Raw genomic sequence first — 20987 nt, 5'->3', positions numbered from 1 at the left:
TATTGAATTACTATAATATATTGTTTTTTTCTTGAAATATTTTTTTATTTTGTATTTCGTCATTGACGTATTCGGTTTCTGTCAATACTGTCAAAACAAGATTATAATCGGTTTAGGTTAGAACCTATAGATTTATTTTCTTCTGATTACAATATTTTTTTTGCCTTATATAAGTTGTAAAATATTATTATATCAACAACAATGGGCCCACCTGAAGGTATGAAAGAATTGGACGAAAAAAGTATGGAAAGTTTAGTGAATTTCGTAGCAGATGTACGGACAGGGTAAGAACATTATTGCTTTGATCGACTAAAGAGTTTGTATGAAATAGTTGCTACATTGATAAATTAATTAAAAATTGATTTGATAATTACAAGTGTTAGACATTTTTTTATTATCTTTTGACCCAGTGTTACTTCGTCACTTTAAATGACTGTAATATCGGTACCAAACATCACTGAACATATATATGTAAAAGGTATTTTAGACTTAAAAGTAACTATTGCAGTACCAGATCGCATTAAAGTGGGAGTTTTAATGAGACATTGTACAGGGTTTAAACAGGTACATTAAGTTAGTTTTAGTACCTATAGCCCATTAGATTTTTATTAAAACTACTTATTCCGTCTTTCACGGTTTTTTTAATTAATAATTTCATAAAAACATTTTTAATCTCAAGAGAGAAATGAATCAAAATTGTTGTACAATATACTTCCATTTTCCAACTCATTGATTAATGTCTTGGTCAGATCGTTAACATTTTTATCGTCATAAATTGCTGCAGCAAGGTCCAAGGTTCAGAGAACATAGCGCTGGCGACTGTCAATCTATTGGAGCAGATAATAACCGACCTGGAAACGTCTACGGCCATGTAAGTACATATTTCAATATACTTCCTTGTAAATTTGTATGTGATAGATTAATGCGAGTGCGAGGTATAACAGCTTCATCTCTCTACAACCTACTAAAACACTTGAGCCTGCCCAGAACTAACATCAAATCATTCTTGGAACGTACTGCAAAGGCAGGCCTAGGTTTGTTTCAAATTTGGTTAGGTAGAGAGAGGACCTTGGACAGTGGAGGTGAGCATTTAACGCGCGTTAGATAGGGGCCCTTTAAACCTATAGCTGGGTTGCAAGTCCCAAGCATTATTGGATCTTCTCTCCCTGCAACCATGGACCCGTCACCTGCACTGTGAATCCATGGAACGATGAGAAGTTTAATGTCTGTTTATTTAAACATAAAACTCCTAACCTATGCCACTTTTGTCAAGTTTAAAAGTTTAAAGTATATGATGAACTATCATTATTACTGTAGGTAATATCAAAATAGGAGACATATATAATAACATTTTTGCAATTTCGTCCGTCCCTGTGTTCCATCTAACCTCAACACCGGCTGGACCTATTTAGATCAGACTTTTACTATTAATATGGAGTAATGAAGACTATTTTTTGTATTCATATACTTAGCTTAACTCTGGTATGCCATACATATAATTTATATGTAACTTTTCTATGAAGGTCTTTAATAAATGCTGTCCGAGTTGCTGGACGGCAGCTGGCTAGGGCGCTGCCATCAGAACACTTCGCTGCTAACATGGTGAGGCGAGTGCTGCGTGCTGTTAGGGACGAGCAGCGTGCGCAACACAACCAGGTGGGAACTATATCTGATGTGATGATGTGCCAGGGACAGTATATGCCAACATTAATGACTATAGATTTTTGATGAAGACGAGGTCTTATAAGAGTTTGTATTGTGTGTTCATGTCTATTTTAGGAGCTTTAGGGGGTAAGGTGTAACTGTATAGCAAGACCAGCGTATGCTGTAGACCCCACAAAAAATTTTGCAGGACATATTAAAACTAGTAATTGTGAGAATATTTTTTTATGCTAAGGCCCCATTCGCACTGGTGTCGTGGAATATTCTGCCGATGTCGACGTTTTCATTCGTTGGACGTATTATAATGTTCAGTAGTGAGAGGACACACGATGGAGTTTGTCGTGCCGGAATAATTTACTACTAATTTATTATATATATATAACATATATATATATATATATATATATATATATATATATATATATCTCCATAGTAGATTGATGATGGTCCTAGTAATGGTAATGAAGGTCAATGTATACCATTCTCATGTAAATATGTCACAACTATAGAATAGAATTGACAGATTATAACCAGCCAAGTGTGAGACATCCGTGATATGCAGGGTTCTGTACTGTTTATGTAAAAAATAGTAAAAAAAGAAACATATTTCTAGTACAGAATATCAGACAAATATGTTATTTAATATATTAGTTGTTATATTAAAAGAAATGCATTATCTGTGGTGATTTAGACCGTGCAACACAGTTTCATGAGATAGTCTGATGATGGACGAGGAGTCTCAGTTATAGACATCTTCCTTTAGGGTCCTATTCTCTCCTGTACCAAAAAAATCAGCTGACATTTTATTATACAGTATTCATAATGAATTAATTTCGTCTGTGTAACTGACCAGTTATAATGACCTTGGTTCCAGAGTGTGGAAGGTGCTGGCGAGTCTCTAGCCAGGCTGGTGCTGGCGGCTCCCCTCAGACGTGGGACGTTGCCCAGTGGGAGAGACTTGAGGGAACCGCTGAGAGATCATATAGCTGAGGTGAGACAAATAATTATACTACATTTTATTTGAGCAAAGTGTATGGGATCTGATGCCCCTGAGATCGTAGGTTCAAATCCTGGTGGTAAAACTTCTCAATCAATATTCCCTTGCTGTCTTTTGTAGAAGAATATAATTATTACGTTTTATGTACATCACGATAATGTTTTTTTTTTTTTGTTTAAATTCAAACTACCCTCATTTAAAGGTTGAGCTTAAAATGTTGATCCAATCTAACCTGTTCATAACTAGTCCTCCCCTATTAGTATCGTGTGACATACACCAGGACCTTCATAGATTAATGTTATATATAACACTCATAGGGTATTACGAATTGTACCAGGAGTTACTGAGATTGAAGCTAACGAACACACAGACTTATAGAATTATATTGGGTTAAAAGTATTGAAAGAGCTCGGATCGTTCAGAGTTGTGGAAAGATAACTCGCTCATACCACCCATATAATGTCAGGCTCCACAGAAAAGCAACCAAAATGTAACAATCTGAGTAAATATTGAAATAAAAAGCCAAAGAAATTAATATATCCGGGAAAAACTGGATCCATATATATATATATTATAGTATTCAGAGCTCATGAATCGGAGCATAAGACACTATCAGGTCTGCCAGTGTTTAAGCATCACACCCAAAGACACATCGGCCATGGCATTGCAAATCAAAACCCAAATTGATCACCGTGCCTGAACAAGTTCTACACAACATCACTATACTAAAGTGTGTCATCGTCTTTGTCTGTGTGGATTACTTAGTCGGGTTTAGAGACATTCATATAGTAAGCAACCGGCCACAGTCTTTCTTCTCACAAAATGATTATCATTCCGTGCTAACTAAACAACTGAAGGGATTGGTTAAGTAATTTAATGTACATCTGAACTACATTCCTGGGAAGGTTTGATCAAAATCGTTACAGCAGTTTTTGTGTTACAGAACAATAAACAACCTTAAGACCCTATTGCTATATTTGTTTTAATAAATTTCCAGCTGCGAGCCGAGCTGGATTCCAGCACCTCATCAATCTGCTCCCAGGCCAAGGAACACCTGCACGCTGAAGACCTGGTACTGTCCTATGGAGGTGGCGCTTTACTGGAAAAGTTCCTCAAGAGCAGCACAAGGAAATACAAACTCCTACTAGCAGCTGGTCCAGATGTTACAGAGGTTGGGCCATACAGTAATATCATATATACATAATTAGATTATATGCATAGCTTCTATTTAAAAGTGGGCCAAGCAAATATAATTAAGATACAATAGCAGGATCAAAATATATTACAAGGAGTTGTCTATATGAAAAATCTAACTGTATATATATATATATATATATATGTGTGTATATGTATGTATGTATGTATGTATGTGACATTATCTGTCTCATATGGATCTACTAACATAATTTTGTATTAGTGCAATATATTATATGATGTAATGGAGATGTTAGTTGATAGTACTGTTTGTTGGTCAGTGTCACTCGATGGCTGTCCGTCTATCACACAGCGGCGTCTCCGTAACAGTGACCAGCGCGGCTGCTGTGGGCGCCCTGATGTCCAGGGTCAACAAGGTTGGCATATATATATACATATATAGGATTCTAACAAAATCATATAAAAAATATAGTTGTCTTATAAAACCAGTACTTTTAAATAACAAATCAAACGTTAACTAGGAAAAACTGATTATTATCTTACACCAAAACTAAAATTAACTTTAATTCAATTTACAAACACACAAACAAATCGCGTCGACAAATACTTTCCCGCGTAAAAGTGAACAAACCAAATGTCATCGCTGTGACGTCACTTCGGGTGCGTTCGGGAATTTGAAGGTTCGGTTCAAATTAAATGTGTGTTCCCTAAATATACTAGCTCTGTGATTGACATGGTCCAGAATCATTTTTTGGTTATATAATAATTACTGTATCATCGTTCCAGGTGGTGTTGGAGGCCGTGGGAGCGCTGTCCGGGGGCTCCGCCCTGGCCGCGGCGGGGACCCTCGCCCTCACCACCGCCGCCGCCCACCGAGCTGTGCCGGTACCCTAGTTGTTGATAGAGATTTTGTCCATAGTGATATTTAATACATTCATTTAAATGAAACTAATATTTAGGGATGTACCTGCTACGGTTTATTTTATTATTTTGAGCTTCATACTACCGACATTTCGGTTACTTTTCAGCAACCCTGATCGCGGGCGGAAGAGATGTTTGATTTTTTCCCGCTCAAACTTCACAGTTGTATTTAGGCAGAAATTAGAATTCTGTTTAATAACGAGCAAAACCATGGGTATTATACAAATGAAGTGAAAGGTCACACGAATTTTAGTACTTTTGAACCGCTCCCCCCGTCCTTGTTACAGGTTGTCAAATTTTTATAGCCCCCCCCCATCCTGATGTGACGTCACACGTTTTTAAAATGTATGTATGTATTTAAAAAGAATAGAGAGAAAACAGCTATTTTAAATTTTTACTTATTTTTATCTTACATCCAAACTTTGTGTTTTAGTATTTTAAATTTTAATATGTGACGTCACAAAACCATTGACCCCCACGCCCCTTGTCACACGATATCACAGCTCGGTGATGCCCTCCCTCCCCATTGACGTGTGACGTGCTTTATGGATGGCCGCTTATATTGGTCATGTTTTCTGCCTCCAGGTGGTGGTGCTGTGTCCGCTCCACGCTCTGTGTGCTGTCCACGCCTGCGAGAGACGTCTGCTAGCATCAGATTCTCCACCGGCTGAAGCTATACCATATCAGTACATACATGACATTATATATATATCTAGGCTACGGCACTGCTCACATATTAAACCTCTTTTGCAATAAACTTCATAAATTTTATGAGGTTCGATTTCATATTTAAATTCCTTCATCAGATATTGGCTCGGTTGCTATGGAACTATCTCAGGTTGATGTCTCTCGATCAAAAAAAATAACTCATTGGCTTTTTAAAGTAGGAGTGATTGTGTAATTACTATTAATGTCAATCAAGCATTACTTACCCTATGATATCGGTCAAGAAGTAGTCTAAGTTATGCCTTCAGACTGTATATACCTGTTATATATATGTAATCATTACAAACAAACCTACAACCAGTATTACCAATTTTCCAGGAACTTGGAATCTTCTGTGTCACGAGTGGTGTCTCCCAAGTATGACGTCCTGCCTCCGGACCACATTTCACTGTTCATAACAAATCTGTATGTGTAGTAGGAATAATAAATATTGATTTAAGACTGCTCCTAAATATTATTACTATGTAATAGTCGTTTTGTAATAAAAATTAAATTTATCACATTTACACAGTCAGTAATTAATAAGAATTATGACTTTTAAGGCATCTGTTACCGATATATCTGTTAGTAAGCGACCAAGTTCCTAATTTAGTTCCAGAAAGATCTAACCGTGCACATGTATGTCATGTTATTATAAGTTTTTTTTTGTAAATTTCATGAGAAATAATGTAATTTTTGTCTAAATTGTTTCATTTTGTTACAGCGGAGGCAGCTCACCTTCGTACATCTACCGACTTCTCTCTGAGATATACGATCCGAGTGATTACAACATCTTCTAATTAAAGTCTTTATTTTATAATAAAACACGATTATTCACTGTTTTAGTTTTATTTGTATTAACTACACTGCCGTTTTGATATATTTTATATCATTTGTATTGAAACACTTATAGGTATAAAATAGGTTTATGATTTTCACATCGCGTAAGTAAAGTACGTATATTACGCTGCTATAAAAATAGTTCACTTAGAAATTTACTAATGAATATTTAAAATTATCACAAATAGAACCTAAAAAGTTGATGCACCAGATAAAAAACTAAAACCAGTCTTAATTACTTTGGAGAAATGCAAGCGCTCTCCCGCCGAAATCAACATAAATAGCTTTGTTCGAACTGTAGAGGACGCCATGTTGTAACAAACAGAGTCGTAGTTTAGAATTTGGAAATGGAAATTGAGGAATGTCCCATTTTGATTTTTAAGTTTTCGTTCATTTTATATAAATTAACCTTAATGCATTTCCATTGTATAAAAACTATGATTTATTATAATGTTTTACATTATAATAAATCATAACTCGATGTCTAAGTTACTTTACAGCGACCGTGATCACGGGCAGACGATATGAAATTGCTTTTTCTTATAAACGCGTAGACGCCAAAATTTTAAATATCTTTGTATCTGATATATGTATATAAAATCCCTTCAAGTTTACATAAAAACATTATTGTAATGTTATATTTATTTATCATATTGACTGAACAGCCTAGAAAATTTTCATTTAGAGAAGATTTTAAGTATTCTAGTAGTAAGTATTCATGTATTTAAGATCGCCTCCAACCGTATACTTAATCGACTTACAACGGAGCGTGTAGCTAGGGGAACAGCTTGCCTTTAATGCATCGCCCAGTATCAAAATTTTGAGGGCACCCTTATAACATGTGTAGTGAAGTAGGAGAGTAGAAAGTGTCACCCTTTTATTAAGACCAACTTATCTACTATACTCTACGACTTTAAAAGCAAACGAATAAACAAGCGAATTTATAATATTTCTAATGTATACTAATAATATTATTCTGTCTTAAATATTTAAGATTCGGCCTTCAATTTAGAATGAAATTTTGGTTAATATTTGACGCTTATACGGGTTCGCTGCCTCTATAGTTAAGGGCCCCACAGCATAGATACGCCTGATAAGGCGATAATTATGCCTCTAAACGATTTGGGACAGTATTTTTGTAAATCCGTGGTAAATTTAGATCAATTCTTTCCTCTCGTAGTTATAATTTTGTAAGTAATTTAAACCTCTTAGCTTCTTACAAAGAAAGGCACTAATTACTTGGATAATAAAGACTCCATCTAGATAAATTTAACATTTCCATTATTTTGTAAACGCCTTGCAGCATGTTGATTTACTACGTATAAACTTATATATCTATCCTTTTCACATTCATTAGATAAAAAGAGACAACTTCAACATGTAGTTTGTATTCCAGCTAACTTCACACAGCTCTCAGTGCGTCATGTTGGCTGCATTATAATAACAATGGGCGGGGCAAAGTGTTCGTGTACCGCTGCAGCGCTTTAAATTTAGACGTCTCTATTCCCATATAATTATACTACCTTGGTTTCAAGCGAGTTAAGCGCAACATGTTGGAATGAAGACAAGTTGTGTAAAGGTTTTTTGAAGCTTACGTATTATACAGTCCGATTAAGGAAGAGCGTTAGTTTTTTTTGTATCCTCAATATTTCACGGTTTTTGTTGTTCAAAGAATTAGCTACGGAGTCTTTGTGTGTTCTCAAAGCTGTTGTTATCTCAGTAGTGAAATCGAAGTGAAATATATATGTTCCTTAGTGCATAACAACACCAGCTAGATAATAGTGTGATTCATATTAATTATGTGAACACTTGAAGTGCGCGATAACACGCCCAGCCTCGTAACGTTCCATCGCCGCTCGTTTCCTGATGATTAGTTGCTTAAAATTTATGTGGTTGCATGTCTCTTTAATATAAAATCAATACTTAGAACCGTCAACTCCTATTCTATTTGTCCTAAGTGGTGATTCCTATTTCGATGCTCAATGTATCAACCATCCCGTGTCAGATATTACAATTGATGGCGCATTGATAATTTTAAATTATTCATCATTAAATTTTCATGTGCCATTGGCGGCGCTTTTTTAAACTGAATACTAAATACTTCCGTCAGAGGTCGCGCCGTGTGATTCGTCCGTGACGTTGTCGCGCTTGCGTGCGCTCAGTCCGCGCGAGCTTCGCTCCACTGCAGTTGTCTCCAAACAACGCGCAGGGCTCCGTTGGGGTCCTAAAACTGTTTTTTGAAAAATCATCGTGGCGTGACAGTGACATTGTGCGGTGTGATTTTGGTTTTGTGGCGTCCAGGTGATAAAGAACAGCGGGCGTCCGAGCCCGCTTCGGCGCCGATCGATACGTTGTGGTATGGCGCAGGAGATATGAGCCAGGGGGGCTCGAGACGGCCCTATTCGCGCGGGGGCCCGCGCTGGCACCCGCGCTACAAGGACTACTGGGACTACGAGCAGAACTACAGGTCTGTTGCCACCATGACACCCTGAAACACCACACATACCAATCACATGACTCATCCGTACGTGACATCCTCTCGATAATCCAAGCCAATTATCATCTGCTGTGAGCGAGTGCGCAGCATCACATTTCATATTCATGAGCGGGGCGTCGTGTCCACGTGTTATTATTCGTCCCAGCCTCCGTGCTGTGCATCACGAGAGACGGAATCCCGTATGAACGTGACGCCTACCTACATTATCTCAGTATAAATAGCGCAGCACGCCAGCCTATGTTTACCCACATCTAACACAATACATTTTATGCTGATTTCAATATGCTCGTCTCATTTGCCTTTGAGATTATTTTCGTGTGCGTTCGTGTAAGGACAAGTGAGAGGCGCAAACACTTCCTCGACTTTTTTGTTTTTTATATATTTTTTTTGTAATTTTTCTACTCGTTGTGCTGAATGTCAGTATTTTTCATTATATTTGTTATTGAATGTTTGTCAATTGATTGTATAGTTGTAGCCGTTGTGTATAGTGACATTAAATAGTTGTGATTTACCTATTTCTTCGATAGATATCAGTGTTGCCAGTGGAACTACTATAACAGCATATATACATACATATATATATATATATATAAAATTTGATTCGCTAAATAATTTATTCCCTCATCTAGTATTTCACAGTAAAGACACAGTTTGTCAATAATATTATATCTATATATTAGTGTATGTCTGGTTGTGTGTATGTGTGGGTGTTTGTCAAACGAAATCTATGAAACTCATTTAGAAAATGTCCTATACGAGTGGCTATAGTGGATTTCATGAATGTGAGTTCTTAGTACATTTATTTAACTGAAGATGTTTAATGTAAATTAAATTAAATTTTCATTAATTTTAAAAGATACATAGAATGGTTCACAACAAAATATACTTAAACAAATATATATATATATATCTGTTTATTCAAACTGATACCTGCGACGGCTGGACCAACCTTGATTGTACTCTAACCGGCAGATAGGTGATGTGTTCAGCGGAAACCGTCTAGCTTCAGCTATATAAATAATAACAATGAATGCATTAAAATCACAATTATATTGACATTAAAGTATTTATATGATATTAATATATCAAGTAAACAATGTTGTTCTTGTTAAATACATACATACATATATTATTTATATGTTAATTTAACCTAAGTTTACAAAGCAAACATAATATTAAATTTATTCTTATATTATGTCTATATATATATATATATATGTTTGTCGGTTCCGCCTCTCCGCCTCAGGTAGTGTCTGCGGGCGCGCAGGTAGTCTTCGGGTTCAACGACCCCACCCTAAATATAGTTCTATACTGACACGCGGATGTCGCCCGGGATGCCGGCTCTTTGTGTATTATAATGTATAATACGTAATGTGTTACACTACACTTGATTATATATACGGTAGAGTTACTACGGGTTCGTGAGTGAACACTGACAGTTTCGCCGTTTTTCATTTTTATTCTTACAATGATACTGTCGGTAGAGTAGTTTTATTAATGGAGTACGTAATGTTTGGGGTGTATGTTACGTCATTTTTAATTTCTAAATATATAAATATATATATACATACTATGTCGCTTACGTCCGACAGAGTTGGTTGAACCTTTCTGATTATATTCTGCGTATGGCGAAACTGGTTTTAAAATTGTATGATAATGAATTGTCCAGGTGTATTTATACTGTCCAGGTGTACACGGGGTGCTCAACACCCGGATAATCAGACCTCACTCTGGATATGCCTTGCATTTTAATGACATCAATATGCGTACTCCCAGTTTGAGTTAACAATTTTTATTAATAAATCTCGTCATATAGTAATAATGTACTAGAAACGTGGAACGTATCGTGTGTAGTTACGGTGCGGACTCGTGTTAAGCGTACAGAATCGTATGCTTAGACAAACGTTTGTTAATTTTGTAGTAAAACAAAATTATCATTCCCATAGTTTCCTTGAATTATTGAAGTCAACGTAGTCGTTGTTCACTGAAATCTGAATAAAATCTCGTTTATATTATTAATATAATTTCCGTTTCCTTGATAAATAGTTTTATTATGACCGTAGAAAATATCAGGCTGTTGAAAAAAAAATATGTATTTCTATGAAAAACAATTCTTATCGTGTCCTCCTCGCTGCACGAGTAATTTTAAAGTTTTATAATGTAGTGGACATTAGTATGGACTGTGTGTACTTTAACACAAAAATTATTTGTCTGTCCTGCGTAAAACATTAACAAACACACACACACACACACACACATTACATACTAAGATATATCTTGAGGTATCTAAGAAATTAATAAACCGCACCTCGCTTATTTCAAGTCGGTTACTACGTGTTTCAGAACGGTTACGTCTTCGTGTGCACTGTCTAAACCCATTGTCTTGCCATCGAATGACACGCAGATATATCATATTCGACAATCGACCCTATTATATAATGTGTAGAGTATATTTTATATGAAATGCCTCATTCGCCGCAGTACGACGAAAAAATTGGGATTGATGCAGCAAAAACCGCGGAGCCAGTGCGTTATACGTTAAAATTAAATTTGGGCAAATCGTGTCCTAAATGCTTTGGTATTAGGTGTGTTTTCGTGTGTAGTCTCCGTCTCGTCACGGCAGGTACACGGTCCTGGGTAAGGGATTTGGGTGCGTATAACGCTCTTCGAACTATTCTAAGGTAGTTTATACTACATACGGAGCGTTAGCAGTATTTAATTCATTAAGTTGCTCGCTGTGTAGTATTAACGTAATATTTAACGAGAAACGTGAAACGCTACGTGCGGTGTCAGTACGCAAACTTGTTCTAAGCATACTAGAAGCAATCAAAGCATATTTATACCGTAAATAGTACATTTTTCACAATATTTAATATACACTATCGCAAAGTTTCATGGAAATGTGTTCACGATTTATTTGTTAAGGTAAAACACAGGCGTCTCTCCTCACATGACATGTATTTCGTTAACTATAAATAGTTTACTAGTAATCGGGAGACAGACAAACACGTACCCGTTGATGAGTTGAAACAACCCGCTCCCACGATTTATATTTAGTTGAGCGAACTCTACATAATACTTTTATTTTCGGTCGGTTAAAATTGCTCAAAACAAAAATGTCTTCCAATGCAAAAGTACTACATTCTTACGAGTAGAAAAATGTTTCGTTCACAAAAAATCCCACAGCATCCGAAGATTAAGAAGATTTCGTCCTAGAATGACATCCTGCTTTTATTGTATTCTGTTTTGGGATATCTTAGCATGTCAGACAGTTAGATTTTAGTATGCGATACAAATCAAGGCATGAAATATCCTAGAAGTTAAACTAGAAACATCTAGTTGTAACGTTTTAGTAATGCAAATTTTCTTGTCCGCACTTAATTCTCCGTTCGATATAGAAAAGTTGAGTAACTTAAGCGTCACTGACGGACAAACACACATATGGAATGCGAATACAGAATAACATTAATTTGAAGCTAGGTGTTCTGACTGAAACGAAAATTATATATATATATATGTAAGCCCATTAACCGTTACCTCCGTTACCTGAGTGGAATCGTTCCAGGAATTGCGTCCGATGTGTTTTTGGACAGGTTTGAGACCGGCCCCGGCCCGGGTCTGTCCCGGTGATGTTACACGATCAGCTCGCGGCACACCGAACATCCTTGTGAGAATGATTATGTTATATCATATACTTATTAAAACTATACAGCCTCTGGTCGGTGTTTAAGACCTAATTTTTTTCGGTTCGTGCTAATTACGTTAGAGTTTTTTACGTAATGAAATATTTTTTTTAATTTTCATACAAAAATCTCGTCGCCAATAATTTGATCTTTAATCTACCTACGCGTACATATATATATATATATATATATATATATATATATATATATATATTATCTAGCTCGGTCGCATGGAAAGCTGTCTCCGAAGCCCCGTAAGCGTCGGTTACTAAACGTCGCACGTGAGACATCTTGAGAAACGTCTAGTTATATCATTTCCATAGTTTTTCTTCTACAATAATGTCCCAATAAGTTTCGTAAACACAACAGCGATGTCCACAGCATTACACGAAGCTAGCCACGCGGGTGGGGTGATGTGGGTAGTTCGAAAAGTACTTAGTCTAAGCTGAGTGACGCGACCTTAGCGTTTCGGTAGTCAACAATTTTTTTTTGGACACGGGTTCCGTACGCAAATTAAAATTGTTTGTCCGATATAATTTTTTATAAAACCCACAACATGTAACTGGACTATTTAACATGGAACCGAGATGTAGTTGTGTAAGCGATCTAGGTTGCCAGCATAGCGTTCGTGTAGCTTCGTCCATAAATTTTTTCAGCTCATTTTTATCGATTATTTTATCCCGCACTTAATAAAATATTGATTTACACACTCGTAAAGTCTATCAAAAACTAGGAGACCAATTTCAATTCAATTCAATTCAACAAATCTCAGTCTACCTTACAAAAGTATTTGGTTAGTAAGTTTATCAAAATTCGACCGGAAAAACTGCGTACGGAGCGTTTCCTGTTTCAAATTGAACGACTAACGTTAATAGTAATAATGAGTTTTATCAAAGAAAAGCTGTTAACGTGAAATAATGTCAATCGTGTTGATGCTCACTCGTGGTAAGGAACCACTCGTATGCACCTAGCCAACATAGCAACTGAATCATAGGCTGTGCTAAGATCCGTTCGTCTTAAATATTAACTGTAGTTGGAATATGTATCAGTTTAGTGGATCAACACTGAAGAGGAGTACACTGACATACACACATACACTCCTATACATCTCAGAAACTTAATGTTTTGTCCTTCAATCACACAAATCCGTCGGCGCTTCCTCAGTCAGTTGAAGATGTTGAAGGTTATTATATTTTAATATATAAAGATATTAATATACCTCGAATACCAAAATCGTATATGTATAGAGTATTTTTGTAATAAACGTAATATTTATATTAAAAAACACACTCCCCCTTAAACCATTCGGTTTAATAAAAGTAATCTGATTCTAAAATCACCAACATTACTTTTATTCCTAACGTTTCATTTTTTTTTTCTTTACTCGCCTCTTTCATTATTTCGTACTTTTTAAAAAGGCGAAAACCAGCAAAAATCCACATAAACAACTCAAAATCTCCCTAAGAATTAGTCGGTAACGCGTATCGCGATACGCGACTAACAGAAATTTATTCGCAGAATTAAAAAAATGATGTCGCGAGTCATATCACAAATAGTTCTGAGATCTAAATTATCATATATATATATATATATATATATATATATTAATATATATATATATATTTGATGTGTGTTTTGTGTAAGTTGATTTTAGTGCTATACTCATATTACCAATAGATGGCAGCACCGTCTGGCGGTGGCGTGACTGACGTTTATGCTTTTTAAACGCTTCGCGGAAACGTGGCCAAGGACCGAGGGCACGCGGACAGAGTTTCGACTTTTTAAACAATACGTAGGCGACCCCCAGTCGAGGTGTGCCGGCTGTATATATATAATTTCTATGTATAACTTTATGTATTTATGTTGATATTGTTACGACACAACATTTAATTCACTATTATATTTTAATATATACAAAACAAAAATTGTCGGAAGGGAAGCGATGCACCAACCAAACCAACATACTTTGCAGTAACTGATTTGTTTAAATTAATTATAATAAAAATATGAACAAATTTATGTTGTTTCCACCCAATCAATCGAAATAATGGCCGTGCCAGCTATGATTGTGTTATCACGGCCGCCATCTTAGCCTTCCGCCATGTTGGATGTGGTGACGTCTCTGTGCATTGTGAACCAAACTAAATATGTATGCAAATAACTTAATCGCCTGTTCATAATTGGTTTTAAGTTCATTCGCGAGACGCGTCCTTAACATACATTTTCGTCATCAGCCTATCGGGGCCCGCTGCTGAGCAAAGGTCTCTTCTCACACGGAGAAGGTTAGAGCATTAATCACCACGCTCGCTCAAGCCGGATTGGCGATATCAAATATATTTTGATATTATAAGTCCAGGTTTCCTCTGGATGTTTTCTGTCACCGTCTGTCTGTCTAAATATTTTCAGAAAGTACATGTGACTCGTATTTTTTTTGTTAATGTAATCTCACTCTGATTTCCTGATGTTCTCTCCAGCTCCGTGTTTCGCCATGACACACAATTTTCGAGACGGTTGCTGCGACCTTGTAATACTTTGTATCAATCGAGCCTTTGGTGCACTAAACAAACGCCGTGCCTTTGTAGGCAAACGGTTTTGTCTATAAAAAAGTTAATTTTATTAAAATATAACTTCAGAGGTACCTCTTGAGGCTTGAGGCAGAGGCAGAAGTTTGTATTTTCAAGGTCACCCAAAGCATCTCTCATCCTTAACACCAGTTTTCGTGGTCAAAACGAAATGTGACCATTTTAAACTTCGTTCATACACGTACGATAACCGCCGGGTGAGACGTTTCGTGACAGATACTTCAAACTGTACGTATGTCGTTACGTTGCTCATCATTGATAAGTTGTACGATTGATTTATTCTTAAACATCTATCGCCTGCTGTGATAATTATATATGTACATGCCTGGCGGAAGTCGTCGGAAGACCTAGTTCAGATAATGCAATCCGTGACGTCATCGTTCTACTAGACAATGGTCTATTGAATTGCTCGAAGCTCCCATAGGCTGTGCTGCTCTCAAATCTTTACGTTGCAGGGTCGTGTGTTGACCGACTTGTTTTCCAGTACAGCATCACGTCTGTGAACTGCTAACGTTATTTTAACCTTGAGAATCCTCTTGTATGTGGGTAGGATGAGATGTGGTGCAGTGACAGTCCTCTGTCCCCGGTGTTTGATCATGAGATTTTTCTAATGGCACGTATATTAAGATCTGATCCAGATGAGGGTAGTTTGTATGTGTGTATAAAATAATATATCTGGTACATCATAGTAACTTGTCCCTCCACTCCGTGTAGTTGTCTCGTGAAAGTCACTACATTTGTACAGTGTAGGGAGTCACGTGACACACACTACATGGTTCACATATATTGTGTAAAATAAACATTCCCTTCAGTCCGTATAAGCTCATCCGGACAAAGTCGCGGGCAAAAACGGGTTATACATCGTGATGTATAATAGCCAATTAAATATAATAATACGAGGGCCATTGATTGTTCTGTTATTGCAAACCGGCGGGGTTTCCTTGTTGAGCAACAGCGGTTGTAAAAAAATAATGTGCACTCTGAGGTCGCTTGTGAAACAAACCTTCGCCGACTCAGCCGCCTTGACCCTGGCTTCGTGATGAGGGCGCAGCAGACGGGCGGATAGCGTAACAGTTGGAAGGGCAGCGTTGTATCTGCTCTATTAGTAGGTTCGATTCACGTCGGATGGAATTAAATAAGCCAATGAAAGTATTATTTTTTGGTATAGTAACTTATTCTTTATGTTCCACCCACCACACCATGCTGAAGCAGCCTGATGGGTCATGATCTACTTCATATATATAACCCAGCTGTATATAACTTTATACAAGATAATTGCCTATACATTACTAATTTGTCTTTATTATAAGATTGATATCTTTTAAGATTCACAGACGTTTTACCCCTGGCACTATCTGATTTATTACACTTCCTTGATCACTTCCTTCTCTTTACCAATAGAAGGAAGAACGCAAGGACAGTTCTCGTCTCGTATTCCTCGAATTTCTCTAATGATCGTTCTTGTGCACCAATCTTTTATCTTTTTGGAACGTGATTTATCTTTTATTTAACTTTTTTGTGTGTAACTTTTAATTCGCAATGAATTAATATCGACTACACACATAATATATACTTGATCTTATTTGATTTGTCGGAATCCACAACGACACTAGTATTCGCCTGCGGCTCCATCTGGTATTATGATGGCCATAAAAAACTCAGCCTGCCGCTGATATAAAGTTCATTATAGAGTTACATCAAAATTGGTTTAGTAGTTTAGCAATTATTAGGTAACAAACGAACAGATAGATGTACTATTAGAAATGCCATGGGTTTCCTTGCTATTATTGTTCGTTTCAAATTTGATTAGCTAGAGAGGGGAGCTTGGACGGTGCAGGTGAGCGTTTTACGTTAGATAGGGCCTTAAACCTACACCTGGTTCAGTCCCAGGCGCTGTTGAAGCTCCTCTCCCTGCAACTATGGACCCGGCACCCGCGCAGTGAATCCATGGAATGATGAGAGGTTACGTCTCTGATACATATTCGAACAATAGCTAAAAATCAAGAAGAACGGGTTTAGCACAAGCAATGAGTTAGTTCTCGTTATATATATATATATGTCGAAATAACTTCCCACCTACAGTGGTATACTGTAATATACATACAATATTGATTAATGTGGGTGATGACTGCTGATGAATAAAAACAACTAAATGCCATTGTTTGAATGTGATGAGATCTGTGACTCATACTATCTATGAGATGCATTATATATATATATATATATATATATATATATATAAGGAAAATTCATAATGTAGAGCCGCGTCATTCTTATATTAAACCAAAAACACGTTTAGTAGCTATCATGTCAGACAAACATACATACATACATATATACATACTCTTTCAAATCTAGAGTATTGCTTGCGTAGTACTTAGCCAAACATAAATACATATATATAAAACGCGTGTCTGTCACAAAAGATCCTCATTCCTCAGCTCACCCTAAAGCCAGCCTCTCATGGAAATTAAAACTGCCGATAACAATGGGAGGTGTTCCGTACAATACAAGACAAAGACCGCGTCTCTGCAGCCATTGTACGCACAGAGAGGACATCGTGATTATAAGAATTCGAGAATGTATGACGGGACTATCTGAATGTTAGTAGCTCTACTGATAACGCGGTATCAGGGTGTAGGTACTTGTTTACTTCTTTGTAGTATTGCTTCGATATAACTCCAAAGTAATATCAACTCTACAAGCATAGGAATAAAGTCTACATTTGTATAAAAATATATCAAAATACAGAAGTACTGAGATTCCTATCGTATATTCAACCTTATAGACATTGTATGGGTATTCGAAAATCTTGCTCATAAATATGTATGGAAAAATAAACCCTACTATAAAATAATAAAGGTGATAATAGCCTGAATATATTATTTATTCTCTACGAACAATGGGGTGGTTCGTATTTTATATAGAATAAGGCTTAGATTTGTATGAAGCCTCGTAGCGGAGGGCGCTCGGTTTACAAACAACGTGACGTCACCCACACACACGTGATACACGCACACGTGCGCAGCTCACGTTACAATGTTGTAGTTTGTATACAGCGTGCTCCGACCTCTTCTATGATACGTAATTATTTGTTATACATACTATATTCTTATTTTTATATTGATAGAGGTACGTTGATTTATGCATACGGTGTTATATAGCCGATTTTTTTTTAAACGAATATAAAAAATTCCATGAAACGCTTGTAAATAATTATAATATCTTTATACATGATTATATATAAATTAAATTTACACCGTGCCTTTAAAAACAACACCCCTGATTTTGTGAAAATCCTTATATCAGATGAAGCCGAGATACAAAGTTTGTTTACACTAGAAACTAAACCGGTTTCACTTTTAATGCAATCGAAACAAACTAACACCGACGGACGAATTGCGGCGATGACGTCACGACCTCCCCCCCCCATCCTCCGCCAACTGTGACGTCACCACCGCACGTGTCTAGTGGCGCTGCAGAGTAATTATGTCACAGAGGCTGTTGCGTGCGTTGTATGATTGTAGTTACCCTGTGGAATATTTATTCGGTTTAATAGCGTACAGCCAGCGAGGTTGTTTCGTTGATTACATGAACTTCCTTATATAATTAATGTTAATATATGTAAGGTTGGTTAGATTTATGTATGTGCATATATTTATTACACTCACGCGTCGATTGCTAAATGGGTTTTATATTTTATGTTATTTAGTTATACTAAGTTTTTATTGTAGAAATAAGGAAATCTTTATGAATGTTTTTTTTTTTTTAATTTCGTCTCAACAAGGTTTCGGTCAACGGCTCACGGCCGGCAAGGAAACGCGAGTCTTCATGTCAGAGCTATTAAATGTATAAAACGAACAATAAAATCAACCTTATTACTGTACTAATAAAGTTAATATTTGTATATTAAGGTTCTATACAGAATTAAATATCTGCCATCTCTTTCTTACCTGTAAGTTAGAGAGAGACGGCAAGCTCATCACTATCGCTTGTACCAAGTTATCAAATACAAACATTTAAACGACGTTAAACAAATTTGTTCTTTAATCTCATACATTTTAAGATCAATTCTCTTTAATGGAAACTCTTTAATATATTCCGTACATTACTATATATTGAAATTAAGCTTTATGTAGATATAAATAAGGATGTTTTTCGAATATGGATGTTTTTTTGTTTGTTTTGGATTCCGTTGAATTTTCGCTCCTACATTGTCTCGCTCGTAGTGCTGGTGGGCAACTTCGAACCCTATATCTTAGTGAGGTGTTTTCGTTTTGTTTTATTTGAGGGTAGTTAGCTTTTTTTTGTTGTTGTACGAGACTTTGAACTCTATATGTATGACGTTATAGGTCCTGATTGCGCGTGATTAGGCTTGTACCCCAAATTAGGGTTCGTTGAACTCATCCCCTAGCTGCTCCGCGTTCGGATGCTGTACGGAGGGATGAGATGTTGTGAGGGTATTTTATGTTGAGGAAGGATTGTTTTGTTTCTTTTTGTTTCAATATATGTACTGATTTACCTAATGTCTAAAAATGTGTTTTATTAATTTATCTGGACGTAACAGATATATATATATATATATATATATATATATATATATATATCGAAATGGGAGAATTCTTATTGTGATTATTTCTACCAGAAACGTACGACTTGTGGCCAGTTGGTGTCTGGTGACGACCTTGCCACCATCTCAGAAGGTCACCTCTGTCTGCTGTGTGTTCGTCCATTGTCCCACTCTATACATAAAGTATATTGTATTGTTTAAGATTCAAATAGAAACAGCTGTGACATTATTGATGCGGTTCTTTCACTTCATAGGTTATATAATTGTTTTTAAATCGATTTACATTCTGTATTTTAATAATTATTTTCGATGTAGAATTTAATGTTTTTTTTTTTTGTAGCAAGTTATAATATTATTTCTTTGCTAGTTTATAGGTAAATTCTGTTTGAATATGAAATAAAACGACTTTACAGGGTGTCCAGCTCTAGCTACAGGCTAGAACCACTATACGGGGTGTTCAGCTCGGCTAGTCTTACATAGGTGCGGACACATACAAACACACACACACGCGTAAATACATGTAATGATTTGTATCGTCAATATGTTCCTCATTATCACCGTCCTTGTGTAAAACGCTGTTAAATAAAATTGCATTCAAATAGTTACAGTAACTGTTAATAGAAAAGCCCGATCGTACAAACATACACTGCAAAACATTACCTCCGTTTAGTCGGAAGTCGGCTAAGGAAGGGATGTTTAATTGCATTCTCAATGCAATGATATTGTATATCTCACATTTGAAGTGTATACAAGGACTAAGTTGAGCTGATGCGGTATGATCAGCTCTGATGAAGAGACGGTTCAGCATGAGGTCCTAATACATTCAGAAGCTCCGTAGTCGTTATTTAGTAATAGCAATACCTACAACCTCTGATGTAATAAGGAGTAATATATGGTATCTTTTTAGCCCGATCCCGAATGAGGCGATAGGCTCTTTGAAATTTGTTTACGTAGACATAGTCGCGGGTAAAGGCTAGTATATAATATTACTGAACACTGATCTATAACTAGATGTGTGTGTTTGTGCGCTGTTGATAATGTATAATGTATATATATAAACTATCTTTATACGTTACGTCTGTATATAAACTTTGGCCGTGTCGAATACAAACTTCGTATGTTTGAGAAATTTCTCCTAAAAAGAATTCTAAAGCATTAGCTTCATCTGCTGTAATGATATCTTTGTTCACTGTCTGTGTGTTTGTCGTTATTTATATATATATATATATATATATATATATATATATATAGCCGTAGGTAAAAGCAGGGACAAATACGTCACGATAAATTTGTCTGCTTTCACCGTCAGGCCGGGGTCAAGGAACAGGTCCCAGGCGACTCTCACTTGGACCCCTGATATGGATCCTATGTTATG

General features: G+C 36.4%; 2 protein-coding genes across 4 annotated transcripts in view; both read left to right on the top strand.

Moving 5' to 3' along the window:
- The first annotated feature begins 86 nt into the window (after positions 1-86).
- Positions 87-6278, top strand: LOC133320535 (translation initiation factor eIF-2B subunit beta). Its single transcript, XM_061529110.1, has 10 exons — positions 87-284; positions 785-871; positions 1524-1656; positions 2537-2653; positions 3657-3830; positions 4135-4230; positions 4601-4699; positions 5321-5421; positions 5780-5866; positions 6165-6278. Exons 1-10 carry the CDS (start codon positions 202-204, stop codon positions 6238-6240), a joined length of 1053 nt encoding a protein of 350 aa, XP_061385094.1. The 5' UTR covers positions 87-201; the 3' UTR covers positions 6241-6278.
- A 1586-nt stretch (positions 6279-7864) lies between these two features.
- LOC116776918 (E3 ubiquitin-protein ligase Arkadia-like) overlaps positions 7865-20987 on the top strand; it is a 34697-nt gene continuing 21574 nt past the window's right edge. For 2 of the 3 annotated variants that reach the window (XM_061529109.1, XM_061529108.1), the window contains exon 1: positions 7865-8747. In XM_061529109.1, coding sequence (XP_061385093.1) covers positions 8653-8747 — 95 coding nt within the window. In that variant the 5' untranslated portion in view covers positions 7865-8652. The remainder of the gene's footprint in view (positions 8748-20987) is intronic. The other variant, XM_032670220.2, reaches the window with a different exon arrangement.

Source organism: Danaus plexippus, assembly GCF_018135715.1.
Source record: "Danaus plexippus chromosome 29 unlocalized genomic scaffold, MEX_DaPlex mxdp_36, whole genome shotgun sequence".
Taxonomy (NCBI): domain Eukaryota; kingdom Metazoa; phylum Arthropoda; class Insecta; order Lepidoptera; family Nymphalidae; genus Danaus; species Danaus plexippus.
The sequence above is the reverse complement of the archived record's forward strand: the minus strand, read 5'-3'. Positions and strand labels throughout refer to the sequence as shown.

Excerpts from the sequence above, each read along its gene's own strand:
- LOC133320535 (XM_061529110.1), top strand. The coding sequence starts at position 202 with ATGGGCCCACCTGAAGGTATGAAAGAATTGGACGAAAAAAGTATGGAA. Across the intron at positions 872-1,523 it reads CTGGAAACGTCTACGGCCAT|GTCTTTAATAAATGCTGTCC; the intron begins GTAAGTACATAT and ends TTTTCTATGAAG. Across the intron at positions 4,231-4,600 it reads TGATGTCCAGGGTCAACAAG|GTGGTGTTGGAGGCCGTGGG; the intron begins GTTGGCATATAT and ends TCATCGTTCCAG.